Raw genomic sequence first — 21,917 nt, 5'->3', positions numbered from 1 at the left:
GCTAAAAATAGATTCCTAAAATTCCTTAAGTTGGAAGCTTTCTATTACATAAGACAAATATGTTTGTTATGCATGTGAGCATAAATACTTTCATTTATCATTCAGCAAACAGTGAGTGCCTTTTATATGCTGGGCAGTGTGGTAGGTTCTAAGGAGACAGTGCCTAACCATGATAGCATCTCTGTCCTCATAGCTTACAGTCTGCAGTATACAGATACAGATAAATAGCAACTATAGTTCAGTGTGACAAGTGTGAGCAAGGAATGGTACAGCAGCTATTGTAGCACTCATCATGCTGTCCTGTTATTGCCAGCCGACTTGTCTGTATCGCCTAGTAAATGATGAACTTTGTGGTTGGGTCGAAGAGCGACAGGGAGGCAGAAAAGTGAAGAGAGCAAATAGAGACAATTCTGAAGAGGCTAAGCTGTGAAGACTGAGAGAGGAAGTGGTTCTTGAAGAGGGATGTGGAAGTGAAGAGGGCTTTTCTTTAAAAGACTAGTGTATACTTCAGCTCATGAGATGGAGCCAGTAGAGAGGGAGAAGTTGAAGATACCCAGGAGAAAAGAGGGTAATTGATGCAGCAAGGTCTAGGTAAAGGCCGGGGAGGATGGGATTCAGAGAACAGGTAAGAGCATTGCCCTTAGTTGACATGTGAGACACCCTGAAATAAGATGGTGAATGCAGGACCATGTGTAGGTTTGGGAGTTCCCATCTGCTGGGTTCCATTTACTCTTTAAATTACAAGGTGAGGTCATGCCTGAGAATGGGGGAGTGAGAGTGGAGAACGGGTCAAAGCTCAAGGAAAGGTGTAAACTAATCACTGTGGGGAGTTGGAGAGTGACCTGTCTCGTGGTCAGATGGCTGGGCAGTGTAATGGCCCAGTTGAGTCTGGAGGTCATGGGTTTACAGTGGCATTAATCTGCCCCTATCCTTCCAACTCTTTCCTTCTCTTACCCCCACCCAGCCTGCTCATCGATCTGTTAAGAGACCTACAATTCCTTGTCCCCTCTGTTTCCTCCCAGATTACCAGCTCCCTTCAGCCCTCTTCCTTTTCCGTGTCCCCATAGTGGATCTTCTGAACTGCCCTCCACCAACACCTTCAATTCTCATGTAGCCCTGTTCTTCCACTGCACCCACAGAGGAAAATCCCATCCCTGAATGAGACTGTAATCTACACCTGGATCACTGAGGGCTGCTTGAGAAAACCACACAACCAGACAGACTGGGACTGCCACAAAGTCAAGAGTGTCAACCTCATTCAGCTGGATCCTCAGTACCCACCTCCAGTTAGCTCTTCCACTGGCCTCAGATAGCTCCCTCTCCTTTTTTCCCCAGTGTCTAGTCCAAGTCTTCACTATTTTACCCACCCTTCTCTTCCTTATTCCTCCTTTATCCCCCCACTTCACTGAGAAAAGTGAGGCCACCTACTAAGCACGGTGGCCCTTGACCTCCTGCCCCACCACCCACAACTTAGGTACACCAGCATAGAGACTAATGAAGGGGCTCCCCTTGTTGTACAAGGCAAACCCCTTTCACAAGTGCCCTTCACACACACACACACGCACACTACCCCGTATGCCTGCTCGCTCTCCTGCATCTTCAGCCTTTCCCCACTACTGACACCTTCCCCTCCACCTATATACATGTACTAGCATTTTATGTTCCAAAAATAAAAATAAAAAACCCCACAAAAAATCCTCCCTTGACTCGGGCCCCATCTCTAGCTAGTATCCAATCTCTCCCCTGCTCTTATCAACATTTTCAAGACAGTGTCTGTACTTATTGCCTCTAGCTCTTTACCTCTCATTCATTTCTAGACCAACCTGGCTTCCACCCTCACATTTCTACTACAGTTTCTCTTGCTAGGTTTGTTACTAACTTCATAATAGTCAGGGACACAGGACATTTTTTGATTTTTGTCTACTAGGTACATTTGGCAATGTTGATTATTCCCTTTCTCTTGAAACTCTATACTCCTTTGGCTTCCCTGACACTGTGCTCTCTTGGTTTTCCTCATAACTCTCTGGCTATTCCCTCTCTGGGCTCTAGCCTCCTATTAAATATAGGGGCTCCTCAGGGTTCTCACTTCAGCCCACAATACCTCTTGCTCTGTGCACACTTGCCACTTGACTCCATGTACTCTTATGGTTCCAACTCTGCATAAATGTTGGTGACAGCCACTTCTATATGTCCCAGGAGTGTTGGCCTACATGCCAAACTTCCTACTGGAAATCTATCCCAAGGGCCCTTCAAACTGAACATACTCAGAGCTGAACTCACCATCTTCCCTCTCAAAACTACTCATCCTGTGCTCCTTACCTCCCTGGATAGCACTGACATCCTTCCAAAAACAACAGCTTCTTCCTCCCGTCTCTGACATCTCATGAGCCTTCAGGTCCTGTCAATGTACTTCCTAGAAGTTGCTCCAATCTGCTTTTCCTCTCAGTCCTTATTCTCACTGCTCCAGTTTCAGAACTCATTGTCTCTGCTTTCTAACTGGTTGCCCTGCCTCTCACCTTGTCTCCTTCAAATCCATCCTCCACACAGCCATCAGAGTGATCAGTCTAAAATGTAAATCTTGTCTGCCTTTCTTTGTTTCTTATATGGGGTTTTTTCCCTCTTTTTAAATTTTTGAAGCATAAATAAAATGAGACTTAAAAGAGAGGAAAGAATCGGTATAGGTCTAGATAAATTTTATGGAATTGGTATTAGAAGGTTGAGGGAATTCTCTTTTGATTGCTTTTATAATCTCTATGAGATTTAAGAGAGTTACCTTCTCAGAGTTCAGGAGATGGAAGGTACTATAGTGTAGGGGGTTACTGATTGTATCTCAATTTAAAACAATTATAGATGATAGTTTTAGGAAACAAAAGTACTTACATGTTGGTGTAATCCTTAAGATACCTTTCCAGTTATGTGCATGTTTTTAGTCATAATCATTTGATAATTATTGCACAACATTAGATACATGTTTTAGTGGCTCCTCTCACTTTAATGCTAAAGTACATTTTCTATCATGGACAGCAGCAAAGGGAGTTGAGGAATATGGAGAACACAGTTTTTGAGACATCTTAAGGCCAAAAATGCACATACAAGTAATATGATAGTAGGATAATCATAGTTATCAAGAGAATTTCTATTTTTAGGACTTGTTGTAGGCATTTCTTCTGTGGGTTATCAATGTGACATTACCAGTCAAAATCTAAGCATAGTGCTCACAGGTAAAAGTGCAAATGGGACTTTACCTTTCAGCAATTATTTCCAATATAAGAGGATTTAGTTTCCTCACATTGAAGATTAGATTGAGAATTAACATTGCAACTTTTGGTTCTATGGAGAAACATTGACCTGATGATCATTTAAAGTCTTTTAAATATAAATCCATATAGCATATCGGTAGTGACCAGGATAACATACTGCATATCAATAAACATTATTTTAACAATAATTTTCCATTTCACTTTTAATTCTGAGTTTCTAGTTTTATTAAGGGAGTTCTTAAATTAATTTGAACCCATTCATTTTGAAACATTTTGGTATATGTTTGACTATAGTTGGTATATGTTGACATATACTTTGCTTGTTTCAATATCTCTGGGATTTGTAAAATTGAAAAATTTTTAGTACTCTAACTGCTATTTTTAGCCATTATGAATAATCAAAATTGGTTTAATGTGATCTGATTTCAAACACTGAAGTGCATATAATTCAGGGTAATAACTCATAATTGCATCCTTTGAAAATAAATGAAGGATTCAATAAATGTTAAAGATATTTGAAATATTTGTTGTTTATGAATTATATGAATGCAGTATATATGATATATAAATAAATAATGCAGAAAGTGGATGTTAAGGCACATGTGCATGTTATATGTTTCAAATTCTGTTCTAAGATTAAATCCTTACGAGTTAAATTTTTTCAAACATCAATGAGTGTTTGAACAAAGACGCTCAGTTTGGAAGTTAACTGCGTTCTAACAATAGAAGAATGAAAATGAGATCTAACAACTATGTCTGATATTTTGTTTCTACTTTTTAGATTTCCATTTTGACAGTGCCAGCAGAGGAACCAGGAACTTCTGCCGTTCGGGTCATTGAGTTGTGTTCTTCAACAATGACATGCATGAAAGGCACATGTAAGCACAGTAGAATCTGGTTGTCTTTTGTGTTTGTTTAGGAAGTAAAGGGCGAGCAGCTGTTATTACAGTTGTCAGGGTTGTGTTTATAGAGTTTTGCCACATATTTTTTTTAATTCGCAGTATTTGTTCACACAGAGTATATTCATACAATAAGTGATTTTATACCTTCCCCTTGCCTCTAAGCATTTCTGTGGCTAAATCTGCACAGGCACCATTGTTAAGTTTTCCAGTGAAAACATTTCTGTGACTTCCAATTCTTTCTTACTTGAAACACTTTCACAAAATTATTTTTCTTTACTACTGGTTTTCTTCTTTACTTCTCCTTAGAATTCTTAATCCAGTTGCTGAACTTCTACCTGGTATAAATCCTCAATTTATTTCTTTTTTAAAGTTAGGGACTACTTTATCTGTCTGTTCTTTCACCTATATGTATAAAAATTTCTGCCTCCAACACTGTCAGACATCATGGCTTCTACAACATATTTCTTAAAGATGTTTCAGTAAGTAGAAATCAGTAAGTATACATTAGATGTCATTATGCCTAGAAGTAAACTGTACTGTAGGGATTATAAAGAAGCAGAGGCTGACATGCCTGATTCTAAGTGTTCATAATCTTGTTGCACACCTAATGGAACAAGACAATATTAACTGAGTGCAATGTGCTCCACTGAGCATTTCAGGATAGGGAAAAGGAGAATATATTGTAGGCCCTGTCCTCAGGGGACTCACAATCTAGTGGGACAAATAAGCCAAAGTAGCTGTAAGGGGCAGCGTATGAAAGTACCATAAGAGAGGTACCAACAAACAGTGGACTCGAGAGGGAGGGAAACGTAACAATATCATTAGCCAGAATTTTTTTTAATTCTGTAAATTTATACCATTTTACTCAAACTGTTGTATGAATTATAAGAAGCAGAAGACTAATCTGGTCTGGCATAGTTGAGATAAACTTGACTATGTTTTCAAGTGTAGAGCTACTGCTTACTAAAAGATGGCAAAAATGTGGTTAAACAGAGAGAAGTGGGAGCTTGATGCCAGCAGGGAGAGTGAAGAAAACTTGTCCAATATTGCCATAATCCTGAGTTCCCATTTGAAAAGCAGCTCAGAGGAAGTTTTTCTCCTTTTATAGTGATTTGTGATGTAGGTCAATCTTTATCATAACAGTTATCCTTATTATTTTCCTTATTACTTTAACCAGTTTTTTTCATGTCTTTTTATCTGTGTTAGTGTCTTAGATATAAAATAAAACTGCACTCACCTTTGACTTTCTAAATTACATTTATTTTGTTTGTAAATATTTTTGTAAAGTTATTTTTATAAATTATTTTTCTATGTGAAATATTTTTGTATCCCCAGTATAATAATATATATTTACTATTGACAATTTGGAAGATGTAAAAAAGAAACATTACTATAATCTCTCTACCTAGAGATGATAAACACTTGGTATATATTTCTATGTAGGTGATAAACACTTGGTGTATATTTCTATGTCTTTTTTTGTGTGTGTGTGTATGCATATGTATTTCCATAAAAATGCAATATTAATTTATATCTGTTATATAATGTGCTTTTAAAAAGACTTAGTACAACAAAAATCTCTTTACAGTGTCTATGATATCGTTTTTAGTGACTGTGGACATGCCATTTTTATTTAATCCCTGTGCTGTTGAGATGAAGTATTTTGAAACTTTTCACTTAATAGTCCTGTAAAAACCAGCCATCCTTATAAGTATATATTTGTGAGCATCTATTATTATGATGTTTTAATTTCTTTGAGTGGAGTTATTGGGTCAAAGTAAATAGATTTTTTTATTTTGAAATAAGTATAGATTCATAGGAATTTGCAAGGATAGTATAGAGAGGTCCCATGTACACTTTACCCAGTTTCTTCCCATAATTGCATCTTAACAAATTATAGTATAATGTCAAAACCAGGAATGTGACATTGGTAGAATGTGTGTATGCAGTTTTATCACATGTGTAGATTCTTGTGTCTATCACTACAGGGATCCCTAGTGTTGCCCTTTAATAGTCACAGCGATCTCCTTCCCTCCCCACACCCACTACCTAATCCCTGGCAACCACTAATCTGTTCCACATCTCAATAATTTTGTCATTTTGAGAGTGTCATACAGAAGGAATCATACAGTATGTAATCTTTTGAGATTGACTTTTTTCACTCAGTGTAATTAAGGTTCATCCAACTTGTTACATGTATCAATACTCTATTCCTGTTTATTGCTGAGTAGTCTTCCATGATAAACTCTACTTTCTTCTGGCTTCCATGGTTTCTAATGAGAAATCTGCTGTTATTTTTCCCCCTATAGTTAATGTTTTGGGTTTTTTTTTTGCCTCTCAGGCTGCTTTCAAGATTTTTTTCTTAGTCTTTAGTTTTTAGAAGTTGGATTATGATGTGTCCTGGCATGGGTTTCTTTGGTTTTATTCTGTTTGGGATTCATGCAACTTCTTGAATCTGTAGGTTTATGTCTTTTGCCAAATTTGGGTAATTTTCATCCTTTATTTCTTTGACTATTTTTCAGCCTCACCCTCTTTCTCCTCTTCTTCTGGGACTCCTATGACATTATTAGATCTTTCATATAGTTCTGTATTTCTCTGAGCCTCTTCATTTTTGTATTAAAAAACATTTGTTATGCCTGTTAAGAACAATGTACCATGCTAGGCACAGTGGATTACACAAAGGGATATAGTCAAGGTGGTAACAATAATAAGATAGTACAAAGAGCAAGAAGAGCCTAAACTACATGTGTTTCTGTTCATTTTTGTATAGTCTATTTTCTCTCTTTTGTTCATATTGTGTTGTTTCTATGGTTCTACTTTCAAGTTCACTGATTCTTTTCTCTGTCCATTCCATTGTGCCGTTGAACCCATCCATTGAGTTTTTTTATTTTAATTATTGTATTTTTTGGTTTAAAATTTTCCATTTTGTTCTTTTTTAAATCTTCTGTTCATTTACTTAGGCTTTCTCTTTCTTCACTGAGACTATTGTTTCATTTGTTTCCAGCATGTTTGTAGTTGCTTATTGATGAATTTTTATGATGGCTGTATTATATCTTTATATAACTCTAATAGCAGTATCATGTTGGCATCTGTTGATTGTCTTTTCTCATTCAAGTTGAGGCTTTCCTGGTTCTTGGTATAATGAGTAATTTTGGATTGATACCTGGGCATTTTTGTTATTATATAATGAGACTTGGATCTTATTCCGTTGTAACAGGCCTCCTCTAACACTGCTTTGGTGGAGAAAGGGGGTGCGACCTTGTTGCTGCCAGGTGACGGTGGAAGTCCTGGTTCCCCCTTGGCCTCTGCTGGCACCTGGAGATTGGAGAACTTTCTCACTGCTGAGTGATTATAGTGCAGACTCTCCACTAGGCCTCCACTGATTCTACACTGGCTAGGAGGAGCAGGAGTGCTTTGTTAGTGCTCCCCACATGCCCTTCACTGACACCATCGGGAGAGAGGCGTGGCCTCATTACTGAGGCAGTGATGAGAGACCTGACTCTTCATTAGGCCTCCTCTGACACCACCGCAGGGGAGCAGTGCCTTGTTACTGCTGAGTAGAGGTGGAAATCCAGGATCCCACCATGGTCTCCACTGATACTGTGGAGGTGGAGACTGTTCGTCCTGGTAGGGATGAAAGTCTTGCCTCCCTACTTAGTCTTCTTTGACACTGCCCCGCTAGGGAGGTTGGGGCACCTTTTACAGCCTGGCGAGGGGTGAAAGTCTAGGCTACCCATTCAGCCTTTAATGACAGATGTAGACATGGGGTCTCAGTCTTTTCTGTAGTGTTTGGAGTAGAGCAATTTATTGTCTAAAAGTTGTCTGTCTTACCAGGTTGCCCCTTTCCTGGTTCTTTGGCTAGAAAGAGAGAGGCTTTCACTGGGGCTTTTTTAGTCTGAGCCCATTGATATTTCTGGGTTGCCAGTTTCTCTGGTAACCAGTCTGGGATATATGAGGCAAAAAGGAAATCCAGGGAACTCTGCCGTTTTGTTCTTTTGGTCCCGAGGTCCCTAGCCGGTCTGCTTTCTTCTCTCCACCTCTCAGAGTCTTATTATGTTTGTTTTATATATTATGTTCAAGATTTTTAGCCGTACTTAGCAGGAGGAATAGGGAAAAGTACCTTTACTCCATCTTTCTCGAAGTAGAAGTCCCAAAGTGTCTAGAGCTTTAGGGCTTTTGATATATAATGCCAGATTTCCCCCCTCCCAAAATTGCATCAACTTATATATCCAATGGTAGTTTATAAGCAAGCGTGTGATTTCTCCAAACCCTCAAGAGCACTGGGTATTATCTTATCAAAACCCCTTTGCCAATTCTAAAGGTGAAAAATGATATTTTGTTTAAATTTGTGTTTAATAACTCATGAAGTTGAACATCCTTTCATAATGTTTATTGGATATTTTTACTTCTTTTGTGAATGCTTTATTCATTTCATTTATCTATTGTATTGCTTATTTTTTTCTTATCAACTTATAAGAGCAGTATAAACATTAAGGGGATCAACCCTTGATCTTGTGTGTCACAAGTATGTTTCTCAGTTCATTAAGCATTTCTTTTAAACCTTAGGGTAAGTAGAGGGCATTATTCTAGTTCTTGGGAGTAAGACAGAAAGTGATAAATAATTCCTGATCTCAGGAGCTTTAAATATACTGGGGAAGAGAAAAACAACAACAACAAAAAACTAAAAACAAAAACACAGCAGCAGAGCAAAGTAGCATAAACTAAGGATACAAGCAATGAGTGTTAAATGGAGGAGAGGTCATTGCCTAAAATGACCTAGGAATGCTTCAAGAAAAATATGGGGTATGATCTTGGCCTTAAAAATGGTATATAAGAAAATTTGCAGTTTCATATTAATTATAATGATACTATAGGTTTGCTTATATAAGTTTTTTGTTATGAGTAAAATTTCTTAACTGATTTTGTCTCATGAGGGATGAATATATTTGTGTGTGTTTATATATACATATGCATACACACATATATGCATTTATAGGTACATCAGTGTATTTATAGGAAACAAATTCCAAAGAGTAAGTACCAAAATAGTCACAGCAGTGGTTGTCCCTAAATGACGGGACTACAGGGAATTGACTTTTAGGTTTTTTTATTTGTTTAGTTGATTTTCTGATTTCTCAACAATATGAATTAAAAACAAACTTAACTGAATATGCCACAAGAATAAAGAATCATATTATAGACATGTATAATAGTGTGATCAAAATTTGACATACTGTCCCAGATTTTGACTGTTATAATTTTGATTATGTACAATTGAATTCACAGTTTTGGGTGTTTATTTCCAGGCCACAGCAATATAAAAATGTTTCAGGTGGTCATTAAATTTGATCATTTTTCTTTAGTCTTCATTACTATCAGATCTTCCTACTTTGATAAATATTTCCTGAAATTTTAAATAGCTTTTCCAAATTGCCCTGCAACATCCTAATCAGTGACCCATTGTAAGTAAGTTAGCCCTTTCCCACATGGCTCCTTCCTTCTTTGTCATCTGGATTCTGTTCCTGCTTAATTCATTTATTTATGTGTGTGTGTACTCTCCCATCCCCAAACCTCTTCTTCAGGTCAGTTCATTCAGAAAAGCCTTCCTACGGATTAAGAAGGACAAAGCATGCCTCTTGTCTTCTGTAGTCATGTGTAGCCTGAAGTGGTAGTGTGACCTTCACATTTTCTTTCATAAACAATATCATAGTTATTTTGAACATCCTCTGGACATTTCGACATTGTTTAATTTCCAATGTACTCTTTGGGGGAAACACTAAAATACATTTCACATGTATGTATTTGGCTTAGTAGCTTTCTCATATAATAGAGTTATATTTATCCATGGAATCATTAAAGAGGTCAAAGAACTTCCCTCATGTTATTAAATTCTTCAGAGTACAATTTTGTATGGTAAGTCGTGGTAGAGCTTCTCTTTGCGCTTCCAAACATAGGCGATCACCACCTCTGGATGAAGTGTATTCCTGACAGTATCTGTTAAAGCAGTTTGTGGTGAGGCAAACTTTTGTCTACTCCCTCCTGCCTTTCACACAGGGACTGTCAGTCAGCTGGGTAAGGGTAACCCAGAGTACTGTATAGGTCTTCTTTAGGCCCACCTAGAAGAGCCAGAGAGATGGCAAGATCATTTGCCCAAGGTCATTTGGTGATATTCATCTTTGAGATATAATAATAATAATAAAAGCAATCATTGAGGATTTTCTGGGAGCCAGTACTGGGCTAAGTACTTCCCATTCATTATGTTATACTATTATTAAAATAACCCTGTGCAGTAGGTACTGTTAGCTCCGTATTATGGATTAGGAAACTAAGGCTTAGGGAGTTTAATTAGATTGCCTAGGATCACACACTTCAGTAAGTGGCAGAGCAGGGATTCAAACATAATTTCTTCTGATACAGGGCCCATACAGCCTACCTCGGTGCTGATGCTCAAAATTAAAAAAAAATAATAATGCTATCCTCATATACTTTTCTTTCTCTGGTCATAAATCATAAACATTATGCCAGCCCTAAAACTATGAACTCTTTCCTACCATACAATAAAGAAAACAATGTCCTAACATTCTATGATGATAATCATTCAACAAATATATATTGAGCTCCTACTAAATGTTGCATGCCAGTGGATATAAATGAATAGGGCTGTTGTAAAGATTTAATGTTTGTAAAGCATTTAACACAGTGCTTAGCAAAGAGTAAGCATATAATAAATGGCAGCTGCTATTAATAATAATACTTTTGCCAATATACTGGGTTATGGCTACTACATGTAGCAAAATATTCTTCTTTTTAATATTACCATGTTTTCTCTTACCTTTCTGCCTTTGCACATACTGTTCCCTTGCCCTAAAGTGGCCTTGCCAACCAATTAAGTGCCTCTTCATCCTTTGAATCCTAGTACAAATATTACTACCTTTCACAAGCCTTTCCCTGCCTCATTCATTCACTTAGGCTTTTACTCCTCTGTTTAGGTAGAACCTTGAACTTCCCTCTAGGTTAACATTTATTCCATTTTAGTAACAATGATAACTAACATTTATTAAGCACTTACTATATGCAGGCACTGTTCTAAGTACTTTACATGGATTAACTTAATTTATCCCTCACGACAATTCTATGAGATAGGTCCCACTGTCTTCCCACTTATTCAGATGAGGAAACCAAGGCACAGAAAAGGTAAATGATTTACCCAGGGTCACTGAACTAGAGTGAGGGAGAGGCAGAATTTGAATCCAGGCAGTCTGACTCTAGAACCTACACTTTTTTTTTTTTTTTTTTTTTGGTGAGGAAGATTTGCCCTGAGCTAACATCCATGCCCATCTTCCTCTATTTTCTGTATGTGGGTCGCTGCCACAGCGTGGCTGACAGGGGCTGTAGGTCTACACCTGGGATCTGAACCCGTGAGCCTGGGCCACCAAAGCGGAACACGCCAAACCCAACCACTAGGCAACAGGGCCGGCCCCTAGAGCCTACACTTTTTGCGTGTGAGGAAGATCAGCCCTGAGCTAACATCCATGCCCATCTTCCTCTATTTTCTGTATGTGGGTTGCTCCCACAGCATGGCCGACAGGTGCTGTAGGTCCACACCTGGGATCCAAACGCTGAAGCTGGGCCGCCAAAGTGGAGCACGCCAAACCCAACCACTAGGCCATAGGGCTGGCCCCTAGAGCCTACACTTTTAACCATCATGCTGTACTGCTCCTCAGAGCAATTATAGCATAATTAGCTTTACATTTCTCTTCCAGTATGAGGAACAGAACCATGGCTTACCATTTCTATCCCTAGAAGTTAAGTATGTACATTATGCTTAGCACTGTTGAGTAAATGAAAGAAAAAAAAAACTATATGCAAAGTCTTGTTTCTAAAGTGACATTTTCTAACTTTAAAGTTAAAAAACTAAAGTTCCTTGGAAACTTTACCCACTAGCAAATGAAAAACAAAGGATTTTAAAACACTTTCTTAATATGTGATGAAACTTAAAAGTTATTTTAACAAGTTATTTATTTTTTGGTTCGTGTACCTAATGTTGTGGGGAATCAATTACCAGCTTGACTTTGTAGGAAATTTAAGAATACTGGTATAGTGGAAAGAATATTGGCCCAAGAGTCTACAGAATTACTTCCAATTACTTATTTGACCTTGGACAAGTTTCTTAATTTCTTGTGTCATTAAGACACAAATGGGGGGGGATAGTCTAAACAATTTAGAAAAATCGCATAGAAATTCAACACTCTCGATGGTGCAGATTTTGCATGTGTGTGGAAAAAGCCACCTGTCCTGTGTATATGTTTGATGATGTATATGACATTATTTTAAACAAAATGGCTAAGATCCTGTTTCTTCAAAGCCCTCTCCAACTTTCTCACTTCTTTTTTTCGTGATAAAATTATCTCACTGATTTTTACTATAGCTTAATCAATTTATAAATACAAAACCAGCGGTATAGACAAATGGACTGGCTTTGATTTTTTAGTCTCAATAGTAAGGCTTACACCAGGAAGGTGTAAGAGATAAGTTTGAATTTACTCTTTATACTTTGCCTTGTTCCAGAAAAAAAGAGAAGTTCATGTTCATTTTTAAATCCTGTATGCTTTCTTCCTATAATAACATGCACTGTTTAAAAAGTCCTAGTTAATAGTTATAATAGAGTTAATGCTTGATGTACTATGTACTCTTAAACGAGATTTAAGAAATACACTGAGATAGAAAGTGAAATTTTTATCATCCACTTGCTTTTATTAATTAGTTTGGCTTCTTTTTTTCCTCCTCCTTTTCTTATGCTTTGGGCCTGTTCACAGACTTTCAGGAGTAATTTGTAACTTGGAATTTAAAAGTCTTTAATGGTGTATTTTCGTGCTACTGCCCTAATTGAGTCATTGATGTCACAACTAGTTGCAAGTTGTTCTGCTCTTGGTAATTAGCTTGTCTGTCTTCTGAAACAGAAGTAGTCTGATAATATCACAGAAGACTTTAAAGCACCCTTTCCCTTTCTTTTGATTTTTTTTTCTGTTTCAAGTCAGAAAAAAGAAAAAAAGGAGAACATGCCATGTGTTTATGTATCCAAACCTGTTCCTAGCTCGTTTATTTTCCTCTTTTGCTGCTGCCTTTTGCTGCCAGTAAACTAAGTAAACTTAGTTTACTATGTTACACAATCATTCTCTTCCCTAACTACTTTTACTTCTAAATCTCTTTTTTGTCTTTTTCCTGAACTTTTTGAATAAATCATATCCTGAACACAGTAGAACAGGTTTTTAAAATTTACATAATTGTTTCTTCATAGAAAAATTTCATTATTTCCCAGGTCGAGCACCAAAAAATGAAAATGCTGAATAGTCATGGTGTAAGAACCTACCTTTTGAGGGAGGAGTGTATGGAATTTGACATTACTCCCACTTAGAAAAAATGTATCTTCAGAAGAATTTGTCTCAATTAGGACTCTTGAGAGAAGGCTTTTTACTATTCTGTCTGAATGTTCTTGTTTTTATATATCTATATTAGCTATGTTGTGGATTTCTAATATTTGTACTAATTATGATGAGCTGTTAATGATCATCCATGTGCTCATTGTTTTGTAAAAATCAAAAAATATAATATTTATGAATAAATTCTAAATATTGTATAAATTTGATATTTTTAAATCATTAATTAGGTTTTATCGTGATTTATTTTCTCTTCAAACAATTACTTAAGAGAAGTAGACAGATACATCTAGACTTTGGTCCCGTTGTATAAATGACAGGCATATGATCAATATTGCCAGCTGACTGGAACCAAACACCTTTACTTGCCCTAAAAATTGAGGCTATAATGATGAAATCATGAACTAAACTCATTGTTCTTCCTGTTGGAAGAATCACTTGAAGACTAATGTTGGCAACCACTGTAAATAATCCAGTTATACCTGAGTAAATCAAACATAATCAAAATGTATACCAGTGAGACTTTGTGACTTGTGCCCATTCCTCAAAGGTAATAAAATGAAATTTATAGAAAGTAAATGATGTGAAGTTTGGTGATGTATAGTTCAGTTGTTTAACAAAGAAATGCATTTTAAAGATACGTTATGCATGAGCAAATTAGCTTGTTTGTAAGACATAACTTATTACAAAATTACGGCTTTTAGAAAAAAGATGCGGGAATTCTTTAGTAAAAATTTCAATCTTTTTTTTACTTTTAAATACATTTTTTTACTTTTTTTGTGTGTGTGAGGAGGATTAGCCCCGAGCTAACATCCGTTGCCAATCCTCCTCTTTTTGCTGAGGGAGATTGGCCCTGGGCTAACAATCACGCCAATCTTCCTCTTCTGTATGCCAATCTTCCTCTTCTCTATGTGGGACGCCGCCACAGCATGGCTTGACAAGCAGTGTGCTGGTCCACATCTGGGATCCAAACCTGCAAACCCCGGGCCACCGAAGAGGAGCGCAAGCACTTAACCGCTACGCCACTGAGCCTGCCCCCTGTTTTCACTTTTAAATAGAGTTTATTAATCTCTAATCTAGTATAGTCCATTCTTCATTAGCCATAGCAATCTATATGTAAAGATTTATTTTCCTTCTAAAGATGTTATTAATTTGAAAGGTTTTTTTCTCACTTAAATGAATATGAGAAGATGAAAGAATTTAAATTTGTCACAGGTACTCTGCTCTTAGCTAATGAAAGTGTTATGTTATTCTTTCTGAGCACGTACTAAGTATTCACTTATTGACTAATTCTGATACTCAGTTTCTCTTTACCTCTGTATCTCCTGCTCAGATTCACCTGTTCTTGAATCAACACCAGTTTTTACTTTCTTCTCTGAGAATAGGGTAGAAATTTGCAAACTTTTACAGTGTAATTCAGAGTTAACCAATACTACGGTACATTACATTGAACATTGAGTTACTGTGCTGCATTCAGTGAAGTATAATACATAAATTTCATTTTGTAGTCTTTGTTAAAGAGAATCTTATATTAATGTTTTAGGCGTCATATAAAAAAGATAGAATATATAATTAAGTATTATCAATTTTTCAACCATTTTAATTTTTATTTTTAGAAATCACACGTTTTAGACTTTTTATTCTTCCTGTGTTATGCAAATGCTGCGCTATAGTCTTAAGTATGTGGCTAAGAAGGTGCTTAAGACAGTAAAATACCTTGAGTTCACTTTCACTTTTTAGTCTCTTTAACGACTTTTCATGGATGTCACATTGGCTCGAATTAGAATTTGTAAAACCGTAAGTGTGCAACTGAAGTTTACCTTCATATGGTGTGGGGATGGTATATATGAAAGGTACTTGCAAGGCAACTGAATAGTTCAATTAAGAAGGATGATACATTTGAACGACACACTATTGTGTGGTAGTTGAAAACATAGGCTGGGTTCAAATGCCAGCTCTTTTACATACTAGTTGATTGACCTCAGACAAGTTACTTAATCTCTCTGTGCCTCAGCTTCCACATCTATAAAATAGGGATAATGATAGTACCTACCTCAGGATTGTTATCAGGATCAAATTCATGCGAACAGTGTATGGCACTTACAAGTGCTCAGTAAGTATTAGTTTTTACTTTAAAATGAATCACCAGAGTTAGAGAGAACTCAGGAGCCCTAGAGGTGTGTTCCAAAACACGGATGGATACCCTTGGAGACATGTCTCGGTGAGCTGAGTTAGCGATTGTTCCCTCATTTATTTCAGAGTAATTTCCTGCTCCAAAAGCAGACTTCTGATCTGAGTAACAGAAGCCTCTAGCAGAGATGCCTTCTAAGGAAACTGGAAATACCTTTTGTTCAAAATAAAAATATTTTAGGTGATTAGTTAAATGAGTTTTCATTGCAATGGAATTGAGGTTAGATAGGAAAGGTTTGAAAGCCAGTTAGAAATACCCATTAGGATGTAAACAATAGTCAATAATGCATCATTTATTTTAGCACCCCCTAGTGTGCTGTAGTCTCCCCAAATACATTCTTCAGATAGCCGAAATGGATCCTTTTAGGATTGAAATTTTTAGTTTTTTAATAATTATCTTTCTAGCGTGATTCACACGTTTCCATGCCATTCTATACTGAATATATGAAACGTATTTTGTAACTTAGGGATATTGTGAACATTATTTATTTTAGTCCATTATAATCCAGTGATGCCCTTGAGGCCTATTGAGTGTTTAGGCCTATTTGTTTCTATGCTAAATGACCCTATACTGTCATGCTTTTATCATTTCTTGCATCTACATTTTATATGTCTTCCTCCGGCTGTTTTCATGCAGCTGTCAGGATGTTCTTTCTGGCAGCACATTCCACTGACCTCCCTTCCCCCTTATTTGCTGCTTGTAATCTGCAGAGGGCTAGAAAACAAGATAGCCAAGCTTGTTGAAATTGCATGTAATACTAACAACCAAGTTCTGAGCAAGTGGTTGTGTTAGTCTGTGGGCATTGTAACATTTACCTTGGGTGCTAAAAAGCCTTTTTTGAGAGGAGGAAGGGGGCACACACTCCCTGGTTCTTGGTTGTGTGTAAAGGACCTCTAATAAGTGTGATGTTATTGTAATTGCAATGTAAACAGAGGTCAATATTGGTTAAGTTGGTATTTGGATACACTGATAGCAAATCACTGTTATCTATTAACGTAGGACTTTTCTGAGCAACCCTGGGTTAGCCTAGTTATTTGATCTTTTTTAAAGTAGTGTTACATTTTTTAAAATCTATAAATCAACTCAAGTTCCCCTCCCCTCAGCTAATTTGATTCAAGTTGTTGCAATTGTTAAATATTTGAAATTTATTTATTGTGTTTTCTAAAGCTGAGCAAGTCATATTTTTCACCCACAGAGTTCATCTTTCAGAACATACCTTACATCTTTATTTTCTACTCATCCTTTTTTATATCCTAAATGAATCTAATATGGGTTTTATTTTCTTTTAAAATCATTTGTAAATGAATAAAACATCATCTCTGCAGCTCTTCTATTTGACATTCAAGTTCACACTCTTTACAGTACTTATTCATATTCTAGGCAGTTTGAAATGTTTTTTTGTACATAATCAGGAAGTAACAGCTGTTTCATTCTGGGATTTCATGTTACAGGATATTATTTATCTGTGATATGATTATATATTTGTGAATATATATAGTATATATAATAATGAATAATCAAGAATTTTATGTAGGTACTAGTTTATATAATTTTCTCTGCTTTTATGACTCTATAAGAAAATGTTATATACTATCTTTTATAGAAATGAGTTTAGATAATGATTTAAAACAATCATTGGTACCTTTTTTCTTTTTTCTTTTGTTTTTTTGTGAAAATGTGACTACCTAAATTATTTTTTATTAGTATTGTCACAAAGCATGGATTTGATTTTGGAAGTAAACTTATTTTTCCTTATGATCTTAAGTTGACATTCAAGGGTTTTTTTCAGTAAACTCTATTGAGAAAGTACAAGCTGACTCTGGAGTTTTTCATGGTTGAATTCAAAAACCAAATTGTGTGCCATATGTCATCAAACTCAGTTCCTTACTTGGTACCATAAAGAAAATGTGTTTCTGACCTTTTCTATCTTATTGACACAGTCATATGTTCTTACTTGGACTATATTACATAAATTACAGTTGGCTTTTATGCCTATATGAAAGACAAGTTATAAGCCACATTGATTCCTATATACATAAATTATATATTCCTAGTTAGGCTGCACAATGAAATGCACTTGTTGACTAGCTCATACATAAAGTTTCTTTAAGTGCATTTGGAACAATTTTGCCTACTTGTATAGAGTGAGTGGCTGCTATGTGTGGTAATCTCAGAAGCTTGAAGAATAGATTTCTTTCTTTTCTCAGGAGCGTTCACTTAGGTTTTACATTCACGTTTGTAATGCCAACAGTTTTTGGTTTAAAATCTGTCATCATTGAAAGAATCATGGCTGATGAATAGGGAGTTAGATTCATAAAACTTGTCCCTATAGCATAGTGGTTAAGTCTGGCGCATTCTGCTTCGGCAGCCTGGGTTCACGGGTTCGGGTCCCAGGCACGGACCTATGCCACTTGTCACGCCAGGCTGTGGTGGCGACCTACATACAAAATAGAGGAAAATGGGCACAGATGTTAGCTTAGGGCTAATCTTCCTCAAGCGAAAAAAAAAAAAAAGGAGAAGAATATTGGCAAAGGTGTTAGCTTAGAGCAAATCTTTCTCACCAAAAAAAAAAAACTTGAGAACTAGAACAAGTCTTATAGATGAACTAATGCCACCTCTTCTGTTTAATCATGAGGACACTGAGGCCAAAGAGAGAAACTGACTTGGCCAAGTAGATACCGAGAGCAGAAGTAACACCAGACCTGCATACACCGTCCTCTACTGTGTCACCCTGCTGCTGTACATTAGACTTGTCACTTTTATATGTGCTCATTATTATTGTTGTGCAAATTCTGAGTAGAAATTCCACTTCTCATGTGTTTCAAAAAAAAAAAAAAAAACTTGTAAAAGGGCAGTAGCTTATTATGTGCGAGACCAATGTTCCAAACTCAGTTTTAGAGAACTGAAAGTGTGTTGTTATTTCTAGTTTTGTGTTGAGTGATGTCTGACTTCGAATTTCAGATGCTCTTGTTTCAGTGGTGCTCATTGTGACTGGCACCCCATTCACCGAAGGTTTTCAAGTTTACCTGTACTTTCTATGAATTAAAGCTTCTTTCATGCTAAGGTTTCTTTAATGCCAATACAAATCTAAGTATATTGCCAACAGAGGAATTGTGATAGAGAACACATTTTGTCATCTTTTAGCCCACCGAGCCTTTAAGCAGTTTCTAAATGAAGTAAAAAGAGCATAGTTTATGAAAGATAGAGTCAGGGTTTAAAGATTTTTTTTTTCTGTGTAGGTTATAATCTCACATGATACCAGTGGGTCGTGTTTCTGCTTCTATTGCATCTTCCACAGTCTTAGTAATAGTTGTTAATTGATACTAATGAATGTAATACTTTTAGGAAAGCACTTGCCCCATCTGATCTAATTTATGGTCATTTTTAGCATTTATTGAGCAAGTTAATTCTGTGGAAAAGAACCAAAGTCACAGAATGCAAAGAAGCATTTTACACAGAGAGTTAAATTTTAGTAGAAATGTGACAACATGTTCTACAAGTTTGGTTTTGTGATTACCTTAATGCCTTAAGGTCTTTAAACTTTTTGCTTATGTACCCCTTGAACACTTATAAGTTGACACATACAATTTTTCATCATAAGAGTCAAATAACTGCCAAGAGTATAGTTTCTAACATTATAAATATTGATACGTAATAGTAAAACTCTACCATCACTCCTTTAAATGTATTCAATGGAATTTAAGTACCAGAGATATTTGATATCCACTATCACCCATTTAAAAAAATAAATAGAAACAGAATTATTTTCTAATTTCCTAGGATAATAAGCTTCTAAGTATTTTTTAAAATGTCTTCTGGATTGAGTAATTAAAAAGATAATTAATAAAAAGTAATAAAAATTGTGCAAAATTAAACTATCCTAAATATATTACAATTTTGATAAAGGATTATTAAACACAAAATAAATTTATTGAAATGCATTACTTAATAAAGTGGAAGGAGGCAGGGTTGAGCATCTGGACGATGACTCCCTTATGGTTATTATACCTTGTGAAAAGTCCTCTTGTATCTTTGTACACATCCCAGTTTGAAGGCTGCCTTCAGTGACTGGCTGTGCCTTCTACAGGAGGTTATTACAGTTACTACACAATATCATTTAGTGACTAAGAGCAGGCATTTGAGAGGCATACCGTTTGGGCTTGAATTCCAGCTCTGAGTCCCAGATCTTCCTGTTACTAATTGCATGACTTTGGGAAATCTGCTTAACTCCACTGTTCCTCTGTTTTCTCACCTGTAAAATGAGGATAACAGTTGGCTGTCGCACAGGTGAAATGAAACAATACTTCTAACGTGCTTAGAATAGTGTCTGACACATGCTGGTTAGCTGTACAGTCAGTTCTAGATAATCTTTTAAATTCTTTTGAGAATGTTATATCTTAAAGTGTCTGTGAGCATTTCTCAGGCAGATTTAAATAATTTGAGGATTATCCGTTGATACTTTCCTTACCTCTATCCTGATCCGTCAGATAATTTCCTACATTTCATATAAGAAACTACTAAAAATTTCCCCACGCATGTGTATGCATACATATATTTGTGTACACACATGTATCTAAGCCTGTGAGGACTTAATGTCTGCCTATGATAGGGAAGCACATTATCTATAGCCACAAATATTTATTGAACACCCACTGGAAGTGAAAGTTATGTTTGACAAAGAAGAGAAAAACCTACTCTAAGCCTTGCCCTTGTAAGGGCCTTACAAGAGGTATGAAGATTAAAACCAATTTTGAAAATAATTTGAATATTTTGAAAAATAACAGTCTCAGTTAAAGAGAAACAATGAATTCAGATTCACCTAGATAAGGAAGTGATGTAGGTAACAGGAAAAGCAGGAAGTGTAGGAAGAAAAAGTAGTTGTTCATACCTTAAATTTGTAAGTCAATTAATAATGTAGCATCTTAGCAGAATCAAGGTGTAGACGCTAGAATTCAGATTATGAATGTCTTTAATTTTCTCTCTAAGAATTGCTATAAAACTCATTAAGTACAAGATAGCAATCTGACTTCACTACTAGCAATTTTTGCTAGCACTCCTTGACCTGAACTTTGTTACATTGTTAGGAAACAAGGATATACTTACACCAGTATATTTCTTTTATATATGCTGTTGAACAGAACCAGTAGTTTACCGTTAAGATATTTTTCAAAATATACTTTTTTATTTATATTCATGTTCATTTGCTTTTTCCCTAGTATACATTAATTGAATAGGAAAGAACTGGAAAACTGAGAACTTTGGCATGAACATTTTATGAGACTGTGGGATGAGAGGCAGGACAGTTTCTCTCGAGTGTTATATCAGGGCTTTCTGCCTTTGTAGTTATATACTGTGTTTAATTCACCAATTATCTAGGGAGTTTACACTCCCTCCCCGCCAAAGTTATATGGTATTTTAAAAATTTAAGTTAATTAGAAATAATTTTGTTGTGAAGGTTATTATATCTTTTGAAATAATTATTATCATGCATTATACAATATCACAAAACCAATGGAAATCATTGTTAGATTCACGTAAAAACATTGCTTAAATAAGGGAGATCTTTTATTAGGCCATACATAAGTCAGGAACCTTCTTAGAATATCACTTTCTTTGGTGGACCTGGAAAAAAAATACTACAAAATTTGATTTTAGCTCACATGGTTATTAAGAGTCCCTCAGTTTATGCTTAGTTATATTTTAGAGTAGTTAAATGTGGAATTAATTTTAATAATGAGAATCCTATTCTGATGTTTGGCTTTCATGATAAATTTTGAACTGTCTTCCTGGGATTTAAAAATAATGTCTAGTAGTCTGAAATAAACTTTTAAAAAAGAAGTGGGTGTACTTTTCTACTGGTGTTTTAGGGGAAGGAATTTCTCAGTACTTATTCTGTTCTCTAATATATTCTTTCTGCCATTATTCTATCCCAACCCAAGCCCTTTCCAGGACCATGAGAATTTCTCCCATTTAAAGATCCTTAGTCCTTTCTTTCAGTACGTAGAACTTTTCATCCTTCCTTTACCTCTGTGTGTAAGCCTGTAGGAATTCTAAATGCCTTAGGCTACAGTATTTCACTTCTGTGAAGGATCTTTTTTGTAGATGATATTCTCTAACCCAAACATTC

General features: G+C 36.1%; 1 protein-coding gene across 4 annotated transcripts in view; it reads left to right on the top strand.

Moving 5' to 3' along the window:
* Positions 1–21,917, top strand: part of CHM (CHM Rab escort protein) — a 165,415-nt gene that overhangs the window by 129,336 nt on the left and 14,162 nt on the right. For all 4 annotated transcript variants that reach the window (XM_058536283.1, XM_058536282.1, XM_058536285.1 and 1 more), the window contains one exon: positions 4,042–4,138. In XM_058536283.1, coding sequence (XP_058392266.1) covers positions 4,042–4,138 — 97 coding nt within the window. The remainder of the gene's footprint in view (positions 1–4,041; positions 4,139–21,917) is intronic.

Source organism: Diceros bicornis, chromosome X, assembly GCF_020826845.1.
Source record: "Diceros bicornis minor isolate mBicDic1 chromosome X, mDicBic1.mat.cur, whole genome shotgun sequence".
NCBI classification, from domain to species: domain Eukaryota; kingdom Metazoa; phylum Chordata; class Mammalia; order Perissodactyla; family Rhinocerotidae; genus Diceros; species Diceros bicornis.
The sequence above is the reverse complement of the archived record's forward strand: the minus strand, read 5'-3'. Positions and strand labels throughout refer to the sequence as shown.